The 19,720-nt window shown below is 42.2% G+C and overlaps 1 protein-coding gene and 1 long non-coding RNA gene across 3 annotated transcripts in view; one reads left to right on the forward strand and one right to left on the reverse strand.

Annotated features, from left to right (window-relative positions):
• Ifih1 (interferon induced with helicase C domain 1) overlaps nucleotides 1–7,862 on the reverse strand; it is a 49,809-nt gene extending 41,947 nt beyond the window's left edge. For both annotated transcript variants that reach the window (XM_060390271.1, XM_021637084.2), the window contains exon 1: nucleotides 7,155–7,862. In XM_060390271.1, the coding sequence (XP_060246254.1) occupies nucleotides 7,155–7,601 (447 nt within the window). In that variant the 5' untranslated portion in view covers nucleotides 7,602–7,862. The remainder of the gene's footprint in view (nucleotides 1–7,154) is intronic.
• LOC132655911 (uncharacterized) lies at nucleotides 7,521–9,124 on the forward strand. The gene is made up of 2 exons (XR_009593865.1): nucleotides 7,521–7,654; nucleotides 7,862–9,124. It is a non-coding gene; the product is annotated as an uncharacterized LOC132655911 (long non-coding RNA).
• The last annotated feature ends 10,596 nt before the right edge of the window (nucleotides 9,125–19,720 follow it).

Genomic DNA, 19,720 nt, shown 5'->3' on the forward strand with positions numbered 1-19,720 from the left:
CCTCACCAGTTCCCATGGCAAAACAGAATTCAAGACAAAAGTTTTAATAAAAGAGGAAACACTAAAAAATTGGCAGATTGATAAAAGCTTTGCTTGAGCTGGTATGACCAAAGCCAAAAAAAAAGTATCTTCAATCTATATTCATGCTATGGCGTGTGTGTGTGTGTGTGTGTGTGTGTGTGTGTGTTTGGTGTATGGATGTGTGCATATGTGTACATGGATGTGCTTGTCTGTACATGCATGTGTAAAGGCCAGAGACTGACCTTTGCTGGGGTTTTTTTGGTTGTTGTTATTATTCATTTCTCTTTTTTATTTGGGTGTCTAATTGAACTAGGAACTTGCTGCCTTTACTAGACAGACTGGCTGCTCAGTGAGACACCACTTCTGCCTACTTCTGTCCTGGAGAATAGTAGACATTTATTTGAATGTATTTTGGGCTTATTATTTTCTTTCAACCTCATTTATGGAGTTTTTAAATGAGGAATCAAACATTTCATGGCCCCTTCCTCAACCATTACCACTTCAAAACTAAGTTGTTACTGATGCAGATTTACCTTCCTGCCTATGTAATATCTGCAGTATATTTATTATTGCAATGATAACATTTCTCCAAATTTCTGTAAATTCAGTGTCACAAGAAATCAGTTTCCCCATTCCTTTTTAAATATAAGGAAGAATTACACACACACACATATATAAACATATATATATTTTTTACAATATATAATCACCATTTGCTTTCTCTTCTACAGTCGTCTAACAAATCACTTTAAAATATAGATCTATACAATCATTATCAAAAGACATGTTTCCAGTTCCAATCAGAGTAACAGACATTTGGAGAAAATGTTAACTCAGGCCATGCTAGAAAGACTTTCAGTCCACCTTTGCTATCTCTGACGTTAAACATGCCACTTATTCTTCCTGGGCCTCACTTCTTACAGCAGAAACACTCAATAGAAGTTGTGGGGTTCCTCCACTCTCGTTGTGCTTGAAATCATCTGTGGAGATGTTAAAACAAAGTAATCAAGAAGGAGGACCCTAGGAAAGATACTCAACCCTCATTTAGAAGGGCAAATGGGACAGACATCAGAAGAGGGAGAAAACAGGGAACAGGACAGGAGCCTACCACAGAAGGCCTCTGAAAGACTCTACCCAGCAGGGTATTAAAGCAGATGCTGAGACTAATAGTCAAACTTTGGGCAGAGTGCTGGGAATCTTATGAAAGAAGGGGAAGATAGAAAGACCTGGAGAGGACAAGAGCTCCACAAGGAGAACAACAGAGCCAAAAAACTGGGCCCAGGGAGGCCTGCAGAGACTTATGCTCCAAACAACAACCATGCATGGAGAGGATCTAGAACCCCTCCTCAGATTTAGCCCAAGGCAGCTCAGTCTCCAAGTGGGTTCCCTTGTAAGAGGAACAGGGGCTATGTGACATGAACTCAGTGGCTGGCTCTTTGAGCACCTCCTTCTGGGGGGGGGGTAGCCTTGCCAGGCCACAGAGGAAGACAATGCAGCTGGTCCTGATGAGACCTGATAGGCTAGGGTCATATAGAAGAGGAAGACCTCCCCTATCAGTAGACTAGGGGAGGGGCATAGGAGAGAAAACAGAGAAAGGGAGGGGGCTACAGCTGAGATACAAAGTGAATAAATTGTAATAAATAGATAAATAAATAACCACTCACAAAATGCCATCAAGAATTGATGAATAGCAGTACTTAAAATTTAAAAGTTCTGCATAATAAAAGGAACAATTATTAAAAGAAATATAAATCCTAAAAAAATGTAAGCTGAGGACTATTGCTTAGCGGTAGATCATTTGACTGTAGAATAATAAACATTTTTTTGCCATCTAAAAAAAATGTACAGGAGCTATACAAAGAGATCTGCCTTCATTCTGTCTGGGAAAAGAAGCCAAACACTTGTTCAAACTTTTTTTTTTTTTCCCCACAACCTTAAGTAACCAGCAACCGAGATGAGAAATAATCTTGGGTATTCTCAAACTTCCCAACCTTTGCCAATCTTTGAAGAGTGATGTTGCCCCCTCCCACCAAATGTATCTGGTTTCCTATTCCTGCCATTATATTCCGTAGCATTATAGGAGGACTTGCTTGAAGTTTTGCAGCAGCACTGGCATGAAGTTAGTACTGGCTTTCCCTAGGGATGATGGGAAAGTGTTTACTTTTGCCAAGCGCTTGTGGTAGACAATACTCAGTACTTATAGTGCCCACTTGAATCTCACTCAAAAGGTACTTTCACCTTTAAAGTTTTAGTCGCCTCTTTCTTTATTGTCTGTCAGTGGAGTGTGGTGTGAGGTGTTGCACGGAAGATTAGCGAACATATTGCTGGAGTGGGTCATCTCCTTCTACTCAAGTGGGTCCCTGGAAGGATCAAACTCAGCCTGTAGTCTTTGCAGCAGACAGCTTTATACTTGAAGCTATCCCACAGGATACAGGCTTATTAGCTAGTGCTATAGTGAGGATTTGAATATAACAACCCAAATAGCATGGATACAGGCAACTATAGAAAACCTCTGTATGCACCAGAATCCAAGGTACAGAGATGTTTAGTTCTCTCTAAGGTCCCAAAGTTAGTAAGGAGCAGACTCAGAACCTGATTCTAGGCAACAGAGTTTCCAGGAGGAATGATGGCCTCCTGACATCCACTTTTTCTTTTTATTGTCAGAAAGTGGACTTTCTGACAATAAGTGGTTAAAATGACTATCTAACCTGAAGTATTTTAATCCATTTCAGTCTATCTCCCCATAGCATTTTCTAAGGACTTTCTTTCTCAATTCTTGTGTTTATTCTAACTTTAGTAGTCTCATGATAGAAAAATATTTGTCTCCTCTGAAACTTGCATGATTTTTATTGTTTTCTGGTAATCTCAAGCATATTTGCTACACACATAAGCAAGACTGACCTTGGATTCTTATTTAATTCAACATCCCCATTTTAAAACTCTATCTGACAGAAATAACCAGGATTTTTTTTCTAAGGACAGTGACTTAAGTTTTGTAAATAATATTCTTGTTAAAATTATTCTATTAACCAAATTTCCTCCACTCTGTCAAGTTCACGTTTATTGCAGAGTCTGAGATTTCATACCTTTTTTTTAATCTGTGCATTTGAGGATCACAGTGCTGTACTTTTCGGAAAGATTTTTACTATCTGAATGTGAAATTCCACATACTGTCTGTTTTTTGTTTTCTTTGTTTCTTGGTAGCATCATCAATGTTCTCAGTTTTTAATATCTTCCCTTTATGGTAAGCTTTATGAAAGCATGTAATTTGAAGTAATCATATGTGTCCATGCACCTGTTCTGCTTACTCTGTTCTCATAAAATATTGCAGTGATATTTAGAGCCCAACAATAAACATAACAATTTCAATTCCCATAGATTTACAATTGTATACATAGAATAATTGCCTCTCAAACTCGAATATTTTCCTGTGAATTTAAATACATGTTCATAGATACCATATAAATTAATTTATGGATTACAAAACATGGGTATGATTATGAGTATGAAAGCTCACTTCTTGAATATTACAAATTTGATGTTCTTTTTCTCTTCAACTGAAATCAGTAGAGAAAGCAATGTTGTTTTCATAAAGTCATGGATTTGATTTCCAAGACAATTGTACAGCTTAGTACAAAGGTATTCTCTTCCTTTTACATTTCAGGTAGCTATTTAAATTATGTTAGTGATCTTTTCAATCCTTCAGAGTTCAAATTTCAGAGGATAGCTAATGAGGAAGCAAAAATTCATGTCCTAAACAAAGAATTTGTTCATGTTTTACCAAGTGAATTGTCAAACTTACATTACTAATGTCTTATCCATACCTTTTTACTTTTTGGCCCCATTGACCCTTGTCCTTCTTAATTTGCCAAATAATATAACACATGAAGGGAAACTTACTCAGACATTCAACTTCATATCAGTAGAGCAAGACTCGGTGTCTATCTGGGACATCATGCTACCTTAGTTCTCCACGTAAATGAAGGGCATAAGACTACAGGTATTCAGTGATGTCAGTCATGGCTTAGAACATGCATCTCTCTCTCCACAGCTGTTCATATGGATATTACTGTACCACTGAAATGTGATCATGTCTGTCTCAGAGATCTTTGTGATGTGTGTTGGTGGATGCCCCAGGTATCCTGAGGAAAGTGGGCAAGCCAGGAGCAATCCATTCCTGTGAGAGCTCATTCTATTTTGATTATCTTGTAATTATCAGTGAGTCTAGCTTTTTGACTCACTAATGCTGCAGACAGTCTTAAACTAGGAAGACTGAACTCTGCTTAACGCTTTGCCATAAATGTCAGGTGAGCTCCATGTCTATGTTTTTCTCTTGTCTTCTCACATTAGCATAGCACATGGCAAAGATGTCACTGAAATCATTCAATCTGAAATATCTAATAAATCCGTGAGTTAAACATGTTCTTGGGGGTGCTCATTGTAAAATAATCTGGGGACCAACGAGTGCTGGCAGATGTGGGTAAGAAGCTAACATTAAAATAACTGATCAAGTAAAAACAACAACAAAAAAATGAAAAAAAAAAAACATCTACAAGACAGCTGCTCAGCCTAGCTCAGAAGGTCTACACAAATAATAATGGAAGACCATTTTTAGTTAATTAGTTAAGTGAAGCTTAACTTTAGATGTCTTTTTGAAGTTACCAGATCTCAAATTTGGAAATTTAATGCTCATAAACTATCTATTTCCCAGCATCTGGCAAACAAATTCAGCTTATTATATGTTTTCAACTCAATTTTCTTTTTCTTTTTTTTCTCTCTTTAAATTTTCAAATAAACTCAAACGCCAATCAAAAGATAAAAATACTAGCACTGGCAAGGTTCTAGGTAGGGTATTCAGAAGGCAAAAGACAGTTTCTCTTTCAAATCAATTTAATCCAGGGACATTAAGAAGTAGGCTTTTATGTGGGAGATTTACCTAAATCCTTGAAATCTTACTCCTAAATCATAGAGTGAAATGTGTGATAATCAAAGTCGATATAATCTTCATATCAAAAGCACACTGATTATTTATGAAGCTTTTCCCTTAGTATTTCATGATTAGTATTGATGTGAGGTAGAAATTACTGTTAGTCATTTTTCCCAGGTAAACTTGGGATCAGGGAACCAAATCTCACATACAGCAAAACGCAAAGACAGACCTCCATTTCCCAGTCTAAATCCTTATGATTGTGCTGTGCCACTCTGTTGTCTCAAGTTAAACACTTGATCTCTGTATCAAAAGAGATTCCTCCAAATGTAGAATGATGCCCAAGGAAATCATTACAGACTCACCATTGCTCTCTGGCCTCAAGTCAGAGCTTTCCTTCTCTCAGGGATTCTTTAGAAATGTGAAACTGGGAGAAAGTTTGGGTTGTTTTTTGCTTAACTGCTGCCAGTACACAAAAGTCCTTTTACCATCCATCTTCTTCATGTCAAATCCCTTGCATCACTGCTGGCTGCCTCTGAGCTTGCCAGAATCAAGAACTTGGATAAGATGTAGCTGGCAGAAATTCAACCCAGGCAAGACAAAAGTGATGCAGATAGGCAGACGTGTTTAGCGTAAATAAGGAGAAGTGCTGATTCTCTGGCACTCGGGACACCACAGCACCAAACATAAACAGCTTTGTGGTGTGACTGGACTCTGTTGCTTCTGGACTTCCTAACAGCTACTGTGGCTGGAAATGCCATCTTCCATCTCCAGCTGGCTTGGAGGCTGCATACTTTCTTCCAAATTAAGATTCTGCCACAGTGATGTACACATTTGTCATATCCAGCTGGACTACTATAGTGCGCTCTAGCCGGTTCTCAATACACAAGATGATATAAACGCAGCTGACAACAGTGCAAAGTAATTTACTTGTTGGAGAAACTGGACATCAAAGTGAGATGCATCTTTGGCTCTGGACAGGCGTAGGTGCTGCTGGCTCTACGAAGTACTATTGGTAACGAAAGGTCAAATCACATAATAGGCTATAGCCAGTCTGACGCCCACCAAAGAATCAAAATGAAAAAAGAAATGCCAAAATTGTAGCAAACTATGCATGAAGCCTTTGACTTACAGTAATGGGTTATCTGTCCACATGTTTTCCAAATGAAGACTTTAAATATTGTCTTGTTTTGTTTTGAATCATGTGTCTGTATGTTGTGGGAAGGTGGAGTATGTGTTTGCGGGTGTAGTGAGGATGGAAGCCATCAGATCTCCCAGATCTCATGATAGACAGCTGTGTGACGCCTGACAGGGCCACTGGGCACTGAATTCGCCTCCTCTGCAAGAACAGCACTTACTATTGATCACTGAAGCATCTCTCCAACCCCCAAACAAGCCTTTTGACTGGCAATGCTGGGTAAACCAGATGCAGAGTTCAGCATTTATGCAGAACCCAACAAACAACTAACAGTATATTAAGTCCCCAGTCAAACTGACCCACACAAATGATGCTCCAAAGGGGTCACCCGCTCCTTCACGAGTGTGAAAAATTGAGAGGAGTAGTATTTGTCAATGTACTGTCTCTGACCCTGAATTCTAGAAAACATGGAAACCTTGATTAAAGAAAGAAACAAGACGTAATTTTTCATTTGGACCAAGACTTAATGCAATGTGCATGCTCTAGGGCATGAACGGGGGGCACTGGGGACCTGATTATACATATTGGCCACACTACCCCCACCCAACTCTGAAACGGCAGCTGTAAAAGAGTTTATAAATAAAAAGGAAAAGAGTCTCAATAAAACTTTATCAACACTTAAAACTGAACAGTCAGACAGGTTCTTAAGTTATGAATAGAAGGCTAGATGTGGCAGGTGGGCCACAGTTCGCTGACTGCTATTCCAAGGTATATGTGAACTAAATCATAAAATTCAGCATTCCTGGACTTGATGCATCAAAACCATTGCAGGTCCGCTTCTGTTCTTCCGGGGAGAACAAGAGTTAATTGTTTAACCTGCCTGCTTTTTCTCCTCTGTTAAATGGACCGTCTGTGGGTTGTTTTGAACAAGAATCATAAAAGGTGGGGTGGTCTGCCAGAAAAAAAAAAAAAAAGAAAGAAAGAAAAGCCAAAGACCACTCTCCATAGATTGTAGCCCTGCTTTGCAAAATCTTGCACAAACCCAACTCCATCTAACGTGACACCTACCCGATTCCTGTCCTCCGCTGTCAACAGCCCCTTCTCCACGCAGGGATCCAAGACATCGTTAAACAGAAGCCTGTCCACCAAGGTGGGCTGAAGGAGGTTCAGCAGGTGGAGACACTCATCGTGGACGGTCTCGGAGGAGGGAGAGGGCAGGTCGGTGAGTGTGGGTTGGACGTAGCGCGCGGCTAGGGGGTTGCCACTGCGCTGCAGGGCCTCCACAAACATCTGCCCCCACCCGGCCGGCCACGCCCCCCTCTCCAAGGTGCTCAGCAGCAGTCCCGCGGCGCTGGTGTTCCCACAGGTGGTGACCCGTTTGAGGATCTGCTCTTTGGTTTCTGCGGGCAGAAAGACGAGGTAGTCCAGCACCGGCTCCACTTGAATGTAGCTCTTCAACCTGGGCCTGAAGCAGGAGATGTGATAGCGGAACCTGTCCTCTGCGGAGCTCGACATGGTTGGTTCTCAGCGAGGGCCGGAGGAGTCTCCCGGAGGCCGACGATCCGCAGGTGGGAGTGGAAGGGTCCCTGCCTGGGCTGCCCGGGAGCCGCAGGGACCCGGTGGCCTCGGAGCGCTGGGGCGCAGGGTGGCACCCGGTGGGTGGCTGGTGGGCCAGGAGTGCGCTGCGGGAGGTGGGCGCAGACGCGGGAGCACTCGCTCTCAGGCTGTGCCACTTACCCCGACTGGGAGCTTTAAGTATTGTTTTCCACCCACAGATCCTCGAAGTCGCAGGATCCGTTTCTGTTTCGATTCTCTTCTCCGGACTTTACTAACGTCAACTTCCGGGCCAGAGAATTAGTTTCGGGAGGGAGGAGGGAAGCATGTGGAGGCAGCTGGTTAAGGGAGGGAGGACTTTGGTCAAGGACACCATCGGAGGGCGGAAAACCCGGAGGGAAAGCGAATTCGCCTTGGTGTTGAGAAAGCAAGCGATGCTCTGCCATGTATTATCTGCGGATATTTTGTCTTCCCCGACGGGTGCTGCCTACAAGACCGGACCCACTTGTCAGTTAACATGCAAGGAAGGTCTTAAAGGAAAATGAAGAATTGCCCTTAACCCTGAAGTAAAAATTGAGTTGCTCTCATTTGTGGGGGTCGAGGGGTGGAAGTGAGGCAGGTGGAGGGAGGTTCCAGAATACTGGAGCTCAAGGAGGCATTTCTGCACACTCCCTACAGTAAACCTCACAGCCAGTGGGGTCCACAAAACTAATTTGCTCCTCCCAAGAACTGAAACTTAAGTATAAAAGAGCGAACAATACTAAACAGCTTTGTTTTCCCGTGCTTTGATTGGCAGTATAATATTTATTCAGATTTGACCTGGGCCTGCCTAGTGACAGATGCCTGCTGACTTTAGCCACCAATTCTGCCAAGACTGACAGCCTCCTCTCTTCCGGGGTGTAAGTTCCCTGTATTCTTTAGTAGACAACTTTCTTATAATGAAACAAAACAAAACAACAACAACAACAACAAAACCCTCAGCAACTTATTTTTGATCTAGCTGCCGTTCTTTTCTTGGACTGAATACAACAAGTTTTGGCTGAAGCGTCTAGTAACCTAATTAGCAACTAATGTACTGCCTTGTAGTAAACATCAACATTTGTCTATGTCATCCTAGAGAAGGAGAAAAACAAGGCATTCACAGTGGGGGGGGGGAGGGAAGGCAGCTTTGTTCCTGTACTTAAAACGTACAGAAACCGTATAAATGTGAGTCTGTGTGTCGCTGTCCACAAAGCAGGCAACTAGATGACAAATATGGAGGTACATTAATATTTTAAGTAGAATTTCCTGATCCAGAATCATATGGGAACTGGAAGTTGTCAGAAAGACAAGCTCACTGAAATCTGGTGAGTTTTAGTTATTGATTCTGCAAACGGCATCTTTTTGAGATATTAGCAAAATCTATTATCCAATTTCCCAGCTGCCTATGGGTTCTATTCTACACGACACAGCAGAAATTGACCAATAAACCAAAAATCATTCTAGTCCCTGGTATTTTTCCCATCTTCTCTTAGTTTCAGACAGTGAAGATTCAGAGGGGATTGCTGGTTGGATATGGGGGATGATGTCGTTATCTTAACACCAAAGATACTGATGGATAGAGGGTTCAAGTGGATAACTAAATGTTGGTATTGAAATTATTCATTCATCACTTCAAAGTAGTCACCATGCATCACTATATGGCCAACCTTTTTCTAAATACTGTTAGTGATGTAAAGTTTCTATTTTTATTGAGCCCCCCAAAAAAGGGAAGTGAAGACAGATACTAATAATACTATTGAAATATCCAGTGTGCCAGATCAGGATAACTGCTGGGAAAATAAGCTAAAGCCAGGGTGATGATGTAGGGTTGTGCCACTGGTTGCTTTGATTTTCCACATAGGTGTCCTTACCCGTGCCACAGTCATCATTCCATGATATTCAATTGGAGACGATTTTATATTTTTTGTTTCCAAATTGAAGTCACTAGCTGGTTGAAGATGGAGTGTGGCAGCCAAGGGAGAAGAGACAGGAACCTCTTTTTCTAAGATTCTAGTTTTGAAAGGACCCCTTCTAGAAAAATGTTGGTAAGGAAATAGAACTCCGTTTACAATTTCTCAACAATTATCTCTTTGGGCCAGCAAAAAAGCTCAGTGAGTAAAGACACATGTGAAGACCAGAACCCACATGGCTGAAGGAGAGAATGGACCTCTACAATGTCCCCTGACAACTAGTCACTGTGGCATGGACACACACACACAAATAAAGTATAAAAAATGCTTTTCCTTCAATTATATTTTTGTATGATGATTTATCATCTGTACTTTTTGTTATTGTTGGTTTTTTGAGACAGGGTTTCTCTGTGCACTTTCCTTTTTTAAGGTTTTAGATTTTCTTTGCTTTTACTTTCATCATCATCATTCTTTTCTCAGTATTAAGTTTCTGTTTCTTTTCCCCTCTGAGAAAGACTGCTGACTGTATTTCTTTTCTTTTCATCTTGCCCTGAACTGCCCATCTTTTGAAAATCCCCAAAGATATATTTCAGCCCCCATTGGTTTCAAGTCACTCTTCAGCATCTTGTCAAAATAGTAACAAAGGAAGATGCTAGACTATAGATTCCTGTTATTTCCAAGTTTTCATTATAATTTTTAACATTAAAGAAGTAAAGATGGGAGAATCAAGCTGGTTAAGCCAGTAATGGCATTTGCCACCAAGCCTGACACCTGAATTTGACCTTAGACCCATATGGCAGAGGGAGAGAATAACTTCCTACAACTTGTCCTAACACACACAAACACAGAGTAAATAAATAAATTAATGTAGTAAAAAAGTGGAGATGTTCAGTGCTGCCACACAATCTAATAACCACCTACAACAATAATGGTTTTATTTTATGGTTGTTTGTTTGTTTTATCTAAGAAAATGACATTAAATCCAGTTTTATGAGCAAATCCTTTGTTGAATCTTTGTATTTATTTTCTAAAAAAAGAAAGAAAAACAAAATAAATAAACAGAGGACCCTGAGGTTTCACCTTCCACCCATCAGAATGGCTAAGATCAAGATCTCAAGTGTCAACACATGCTGGAGAGGATGTGGAGAAAGGGGACCCTTCCTCCATTGCTGGTGGGAATGCAAACTTGTACAACCACTTTGGAAATCAATCTGCTGCTTTCTTAGACAATTAAGAATAGTGTTTCCTCAAGATACAGCTATACCACTCCTGGGCATATACCCAAAACTATGCTCAAGTATACAACAAGGACATTTGCTCATCCATGTTTGTAGCAGCTTTATTCATAATAGCCAGAATCAGGAAACAACCCAGATGTCCCTCAGTGGAGGAATGGATACAGAAATTGTGGTACATTTACACAATGGAATACTACTCAGCAATTAAAATCAAGGAAATCATGAAATCTGCAGGCAAATGGTGGGAACTGGAAAAGATCATCCTGAGTGAGGTAACCCAGAAGGAGAAAGACATATATGATATATACTCCCTCATAAGTGAATATTAGACATAATATGGGATAATCATACTAAAATCTGTACACTGAAAGAAGTTAAGCAAGAAGGAAGATCCTGGGTAAGATGCTCATCTTCATTCAGAAAGGCAGATGGTATAGGCATCAGAAGAAGTTGAAAATAAGGAGCAAGACAGGAATAAGGAGCAAGACAGGAACCTACCACAGAGGGCCTCTGAAAGACTCTATCCAGCAGGGTATTAAAGCAGATGCTGAGACTCATAGCTAAACTTTGGGCAGAGTGCAGGGAATCTTATGAAAGAAAAGGGAGATAGAAAGACCTGGAAGGGTCTGGAGCTCCACAAGGAGAGCAACAGAACCAAAAAATCTGGGCCCAGGGGTCTTTTCCAAGACTGATACTCCAACCAGGTACCATTCATGGAGATAACCTAGAACCCTTGCACAGATGTAGCCCATGGCAGTTCAGTCTCCAAATGGGGTTCTTAGTAAGGGGAACAGTGCTATCTCTGACATGAACTCAGTGACTGGCTCTTTGATCACCTCCCCCTGAGGGGGCAGCAGCCTTACCAGGCCACAGAAGAAGACTATGAAAGACAGTCCTGATGAGACCTGATAGGCTAAGGTCAGATGGAAGGAGAAGGCATCCTCCACTATCAGTGGACTGGGGAAAGGGCATGGGAGGAGATGAGGGAGGCAGGGTGGGATTGGGAAGGGGTGGGGGTAGGCTTACAGCTGGGATACAAAGTGAATAAATTGTGATAAATAAAAAAATATATTAAAAAATAAATAAGTTAAAAATAAAAAACAAAAAACACTGTATCTAAGAGTGTTAGCGAAGCAGCATGGAGTCACTGTGTATGGAGACTGACTTCAGGGTACCCGAGCTCATATCTTAGCATTGTCTTCCTAATTCCTTTGTGATTGGCATATTAGTAAGATGCATGGCACCAGTGCCATGCCCTGAGGTTGTCCTAAGGATGAACTGCCAATTGCTTATTGTCAGGCCTAGAATGTTCCTGCACCCAGTAATAACGCAGTTCTCCAAGGATGTGGAGCCTATGGAGGAAGTTGTTTCGTTATGGATATAGACACTTGACCTGGGCATAGCCACGATCCCTGTGTAATTAGACTAATAGGCCGACTCAGTAGGATCATTTATTAAAGGAATATTTTCCTGCCTTTATGTTTCCAAAAAGACCGATAGCCTTGTCTTAATGAAGGTTTCTATTGCTGTGGTAAAACACCACAGCCAAAAGTAGCTTGGGGAGGAAGTGTTTATTTCAGCTTACAGGTCCTGACCAGTCTTTCCTGAAGAGCAGTCAGGCCAGGAACCTGGAGGCAGGAGCTGATGCAGAGGCCATGGAGGGTACTACTAACTGGCTTGCTTCCTCATTGCTTCCTCAGTCAGCTTTTTTCCTTTCTTCCTTCCTTCCCTCCCTCCCTCCCTCCCTCCCTCCCTCCCTCCCTCCCTCCCTCCCTCCCTCCCTCCCTCCCTCCCTCCTTTCTTTCTTTCTTTCTTTCTTTTCCTCTTTTTAACCTGGATTTTTTCTTTTTATTTATTCTTCCCTCATATATTACATTCCAACTGCACTTTCCCTCCCTCCTATCCCTCCATTTTCTGCACCCCTTACCTCTCCTTTCTTCCAGATCCAGCATCCACTCCAACTACCCTCACGAAAGACCAGGCCTCCCAGGGACATCAATGAAATACAAGAAGACCAGGCATATATTCACACATGAAGACTGGACTAACCAGTAGGAGGAAAAGGGTCCCAAAGGCAGGCAAGAGTCCCCGCTACCATTGTTGGGGATCACACAAGAACACAGAGCTACACAAACATAACACTTATGAAGAGGACCTGAGCCACACCGGTACAGGCTCTCTGATCTCTGTGAGCCCACTTGAGTTCCAGACGAGTGGATTCTGTGGGCTATGTTCTTGTGGTATCCTTGACACCCCTGGCTTCTCCAGTCCTTCCTTCTACCCTACCACAGGACTCCCCAAACTCCACGTAATACTGGGCTGTGAGACTGTGCCTCTGCTCCGATTTTCTTTTTTTTTTTTTTTTCTGGATGAAGTCTCTCTGATGACAATTACGCTGGGCTCAGGTCCCAGCATTCATGGCAAACTGTAGGTCAGAGGTTTTGTGGCTGGGTTGGTGTCCCAGTCTCTCCACTTGAGCTCTTGCCTGGTTACGGAGGACAGCCAGTTCAAGCTCTGAGTCCAGTGCTGGGAAAAGTCAACTGGAATTTGGGGTACTCGGGGGCGAGGTAGAAACCTAGGGCGATGGAAACTCCGAGGAATCGACAAGGGTGACACCGGAGAAGACTCAGTCCGCTTTCTCAGAGAACCCACGACCACCAGTCTAAGGGTGGTGCCGCCCTCAAATGAACTGGGCCTCCTACATCAATCCCTAATGAAGAAAGTGGTCTGCAGGCTTACCTGCTCACAACCAAGTCTTGCGGAGGCATTTCCTTAGTTGAGGTTCCTGTCTTTCAGAGGACTGCAGAAAAGAAACTGAGGCACTGTACTTGAATACTAAAATAAAAGGAAGAATCCAGAGAATGTGCGGACTTTTGTTTCCATTTGTTCCACATTTCTGAGCGTCACAGCATTTTTTTAAGGAAACGGCTCAAGGGAGAGCTCAGAAGAGTTCCACTCAGTTCTTTCCCGAGGGCCCCCGTGATCCAGGGCACTGTGTAAGTGGTGTGGACTTTGTTCCTAAGCCTAGATTTCCAGATGAAGCCTTTGGAAAAGATCTTTACAGTTAACTCTTGCAATATTTGTGATTGGAATTTTTGTGTTTCCCTATCAATCCCATTATCCAGCCAGATGCAAAAACCTGGGACTGGAACCGCTTGGGGTCAATTAATGTCACAGTTAATATTTATTTATGTACATGGGGTGAGGGGAGATACATGCAGACATGTGGAGACCCAAGGTCAATTTCAGTTTATCATTTCATTTTTCAGAATGCTCTCCACCTTGACTTTGTTACTGTTTTGGGACAGTTTTTCCCCCCTTTGGTCAGGGTTTCTCTGTGCTGTTTGGCTGGCCTACACTTGCTTTGTAGAGCAGGCTGGTCTCAAACTCACAGAGATCCAACCTGCCTCTGCCTCCCTGAGTGCTGGGATGCACCACCAGACTGGCTGAGACAGGGTTTTTTAATTTTACCTAGAATGACTGATTCTGCTAGGCTCTGTAGCTAGGAAAGCCCGGAGAACTGAGTGTTTCAACTTCCTCAGTATTGGGGTTATGTATGTAAGCTACTATGTCCAGCTTTAGGACATGGGTGCCAAGGATCGAACTCAAATAGTCCTTTATGCTTGAATAGCCAGCACTTTACCACCTGAGCCATTTCCCTAGCTACCGACAGTCATTAAAAATTTTTTTTTGAAGGAAGTTCTACATAGATGTTGCATAGAAAAAAAAAAAACTTGCATTTTACACACCCTGCTGCCTGCCCTTTCTTTTTCTCTTTCATTAGAGAAACAAACAGACATTTAAAGATGATAAAATAAAAAAATAATGAAGATAAAACAAATGGGGGAAAAAAGAGTCAAAGCAAAAACACAATAAGCACATACAGGTATCGAGATACTCACAGGGTAATTTCAGTCACTAATGCGATCGAGGTGATAAATATGGAGAACGTTAATTAGTAAGGTGCGCATTTGGGCTTCTAAAGGGGTTTAGCTGAAGAGTAAGGACACACCTGAATGCAGGCAGCACATTGGCTGGAGCCCCAGATTGGTTACAAAAGGAAAGGAGGGAGAAAGTGGCTGATCCCTGTTATCCCTGATTCTCCTCCAATTCTTAGTTGGTGCCAACCTGCTCCCATGTCCCTTCCCTTCGCTGCAGTGATGGACTGAATTCCTGAATTCTGCTAGCCAAAACTAAACCCTGCTTCTTTTAAGTTGCTTTTTTAAATTTACTTTTCTTTTTTATTTAATTATTTTTATTTTTATTAATTACAGTTTATTCACTTTGTATCCCCCTGTACCTCCCTCCCTTCTCCCCTCCCAATCCCACCCTTCCTCTTCCCCACCCGTGTCCCTCTCTCAGTCCACTGATAAGGGAGGTCCTCCTCTGTGGCAGCCTATTTGGAGTTATTGGCAAATTGGAGTGTGTATCAGAGCAATGGAATTTGGCTTCTGGGCCCTGGCTCTAATCTAAAGATCCGTGTCTCAGAGACTGACCCTGGCAGCTCTACAGTGGAGAGCTCTGACCCTGAGAACTAGGTAATAAATTCTGTGCAACCATGGTAACCAGACAGCAGGTTCTGTGTAACCTTGAGTGAGCCCCCATATGTTTTGGCCAAGTGAAGTTGCCTCCGTGAGAAACTGCTTGTACTTTCCTGCTATTTAAGTGTTAACTTAACATTCAGTAAATGACACCTTGATCAGAACCTAGACTTGGTGTCCTTCTATGTGTTGCCCTGCTCTCTTTCTCCCCAGCCCTCACTCACTGCAGGTCAGTGACCCTCCTCCCCTTCCCTCTGATCCTAGTCTAGCAGGTCTCATCAGGAGTGGCTGCATTGTCTTCTTCTGTGGCCTGGTAAGGCTGCTCCCGCCTCTGGGAGAGGTGATCAAAGAGCAGGCCAATCAGTCCCTGTCCCCATTACTATGGAACCCACTTGAATACTGAACTGCCATAGGCTAACTCTGTGCAGGGGTTTCAGGTCATCTCCATGAGTGGTCCGTGGCTGGAGTATCAGTCTCAGAAAAGACCCCTGTGCCCAGACTTTTTGAATCTGTTGCTGTCCTCTCCAGGTCTGACTATCTCCCACTTCTTTCATAAGATTCTCTATACTCTGCCCAAAGTTTGGTGATGAGTCTCAGCATCTGCTTCGATACCCTGCAGGGTAGAGCCTTTCAGAGGCCCTCTGTGGTAGGATCCTGTCCTGTTCCCTGTTTTCTCCCTCCTCCGATGTCCATCCTCTTTGCCTTTCTGAATGGGGATTGAACATTTTAGCTTTGGAAGTCAATCTGGCACTTTCTCAGACAATTAGGAATCGAACTTCCTCAATATCCAGCTATACCACTCCTAGGCTTATATCCAAAATATGCTCAAGTACACAAGAACATTTGCTCAACCATGTTTGTAGCAGCTTTATTTGTAATAGCCAGAAGCTGGAAACAGCCCAGATGCCCCTCAGTTGAGGAATGGATACAGAAATTGTGGCACATCTACACAATGGAATATTACTCAGTGATAAAAAACAAGAAAATCATGAAATTTGCAGGGTAAATGGTGGGAACTGGAAAAGATCATCCTGAGTGAGGTATCCCAGAAGCAGAAAGACCCACAGGGTATATACTGACTCATAAGCGAATATTAGACATATAATATAGGATAAACATATTAAGTTGCTTTTTGTCACCTTTATGGACACAGATGTTTGACATCAGCTGGGATATTTGATTGGGGTGATCTGACTGTTTTGTTGCTGCCACCTGTTGACAAACGTTTAAGCAAGTTTCATAAGCGTTGCTGTTGTAGCGTTCGAATCCACTGACAGAAATGAAAGACTTAGGCTCAATTCAAATTTAGATTAAATGTATTTATTGTTAAAGCTAGCAGAAGGAAGGCAGCCTTGGAACCAAACTGCCTGCTGTAAAGAACTTGGGGGAGGGGGGTGGTAAGGTGGGGTCCTAAAGCACGGACATTAGAAAGGTGTGTATTACAACTGTTCGTGAAATCCACACTGGGCAGGAAAATTGTTTTTACTTCCCTCCGTTGTTTTTTACTCTCCTGCTGTATAGTAATAAAAAGACCACTTCATCCCTTTTCCATAGCTATAAATTTTATAGAAGCAATGGCCGCTGTTAATTCCTCCCATCCCATCATCCTAATCTAATCTCACCTACAGGCCACTGGGATCGCCCAGGCATTCCCGAGCAAGAGGTCAATGGGCCTTAAGGGATGTCTGAGGTTTCTTTAGTCCTCTTTAGTCTTCACAGGGGATCTGTGTAAATTATTACCCAAGTCTGAGCACTCTAATAACTGGGATTGAGCAGTTCATTTCTGAAGAGGCAAAAACATGGTGCCATCATGTCCCCACATGGGTTGGGGGGGTTACAGATAAATGTTAGCAAGTGTTGAATCCATGCAAATAAAGTCAAGCGATGAATATCAGCTCTGGTTTGAATACTTGAATCCTCGCCAACATTCATCTTTAAAAAAAAATCTAATGAAACCTTAAGCATTGGTCAGGGTATAAAAAAAAAGGGGCTTAACTAAAGATCTTATCAAAAGATGTGGGATACGTTCAGCCCCTTTTTCCATAGGTTCTAACCACCACATGAACACAAAGTATCAAGACACCATCTAGGAAGCTGAGATTGGGGCTTTCATCAGGCAGAGCCCTTGAGCTTCATCTTAGACTTCCTATTCTTACTGTGTTTTTTACAGTAGCACTGAAAGACAGAAACAAACTAGCCAAGTGCTGTGGTGCACACTTTTAATCCCAGCAAGGCAGAGGCAGGTGAATCTCTGAGTTCAAGGCCACACTGATATACAGAGCACATTCCAGGACTGCACAGAGAAGCCCTGTGTGGGAAACCAAACCAAACACAGAAAAAGACAGAGACAAACTGCATGTGTAGACATTCTACACAAATTTTTCCTCATCTTATTTTCTTTGCCTAGCTGGTATTATTTGGAAAAATGAATTGTGTATTTCAGACATGTTTCTGCATTACGTATAATTCATTTTGACTAACATTATGATTTAAATGGGCTCATATTTTCACTAATTTGTTAATGAACAGGTTGTAGCTTGGAGCATTCATCTGCCAAGCCAATTGAATTAGACATTGCTACACATTTCCTTCAAATAAATAAATCCTTTATATAGTACATAAAATGCATAACTTAATAACATTAACATCTGGGATACCTTAGAGCACAAATTCCTACCTGGCATTTGGAAAAAAATGAAATCACATACGAATTCAACTTGAAAAAGTTACCCAATGTTTATAAGTGGAAGAAAGTTGCAAGAGTTAGCAACCTGATCTGACATGCTACAGAAGAGGGATTGCTGGTGTCATGCCTGTTGCCTGTGTCTTTGTTTCCTCAATCTACTGACTCAGCAAAGAGAGTGAGCACTGAGCAATTCATGTGTTGTCCAAAAGCATGCCTTACTTATAGTTAATTAAATTCCTTATGCCTTTATAATTAATTTACCAGAAGACTATAACAGAAGCCATTTTGTTGCATGCTTGTTGTGCCCAAGGTGACCAATATTACAGCCAAAGAGGGTCAGTGGGTGAAGCTCTGACACTCACATCTCCACCTTCCCAAAGAGGAAGATCACCCTTTTTTCTTTCTGTTAGTCTTATACATTTGGGTTAGATGGTTTTGGGAAAGTGTTTTCAAATTTTGTATGAAAGACTAAATAGAGGATTCTTGTAAAAATGAAGTTGTAGATGACCTCACACTTAACATGTTTATACTCTTCAAAGTAGCAAGGTGGGCTTGGCTGGGCAGCTGTCTTTATTCTATGGGTTTCTCATAGAATCACGAAGCAGGAAGTTACCAGGTACTGAATCTGTAGGCTGCTCTTGTTACAGCTGGGGAAAAAAGAGTGTGTGAAGTTGGTAAAGGAAGGAAAGGCAATACGGATATTTGCTGAGATCGTAAGTTACACTACATTTTATATTAAGAAATTATAATGCATCATAAAATAGTTTCTTTTCCTGTTGCTACGATAAAAGAACCCATAACAAAAGCAACCTAAGGGGAGAGAAGGTTATTTGGGCTCATAGATCAGGAGCACAATAGGTCTGCCCTTTTACAGGAGGAAGTCAGGGAGGCAGGAGATTGAAGCAGCTGGTTACACGATACCCACAATCAGAATGTGGAGAGAGATGAGTTCTCTGCTTTTTTTTTTCCTTTTTTTTTTCTTTATTAATTGCACTTTATTCACATTGTATTCCCCCCGCCCGTGGTTCTCTCCCTCCTCCCATCCCAATCCCTCCCTTCCTCCACCCTCTGCATGCATGCCCCTCCCCAAGTCCACTGATAGGGGAGGACTTCTTTTCCTTTCTTCTGATCCTAGTCAATTAGGTCTCATCAGGAGTGGCTGCATTGTCTTCTTCTGTGGCCTGGTAATGGTGCTTCCCCCTCAGGGGGAGGTAATTAATGAGCAGGCCAATCAGTTCATGTCAGAGACAGTCCCTGTTCCTATTACAATGGAACCCACTTGGATACTGAACTGCCATGGGCTACATCTGTGCAGGGGTCTTAGGTTATCTCCATGCATAGTCCTTGGTTGGAATATCAGTCTCAGGAAAGACCCCTGTGCTCAGATTTTTTGGTTCTGTTGCTCTCCTTGTGAAGTTCCTGTCCTCTCCAGATCTTACTGTTTCCCACTTCTTTCATAAGATTCCTTGCACTCTGCCCAAAGGTTGCCCATAAGTCTCAGCATCTACATTGATAGTCTGCAGGGCAGAGCTTTTCAGAGGCCCTCTGTGTCAGGCTCCTGACTTTGTTCCCTCTTTTCTCCTTCTTCTGATGTCCAGTCTCTTTGCCTTTCTGGATAGGAATTGAGCATTTTAGCAATGCTGAGGTAGGTTTAGAGTCCTCCCTCTTGATTAGTTTCTTTAGG

The sequence above is a fragment of the Meriones unguiculatus genome, chromosome 8 (assembly GCF_030254825.1).
Source record: "Meriones unguiculatus strain TT.TT164.6M chromosome 8, Bangor_MerUng_6.1, whole genome shotgun sequence".
Lineage (NCBI taxonomy): Eukaryota > Metazoa > Chordata > Mammalia > Rodentia > Muridae > Meriones > Meriones unguiculatus.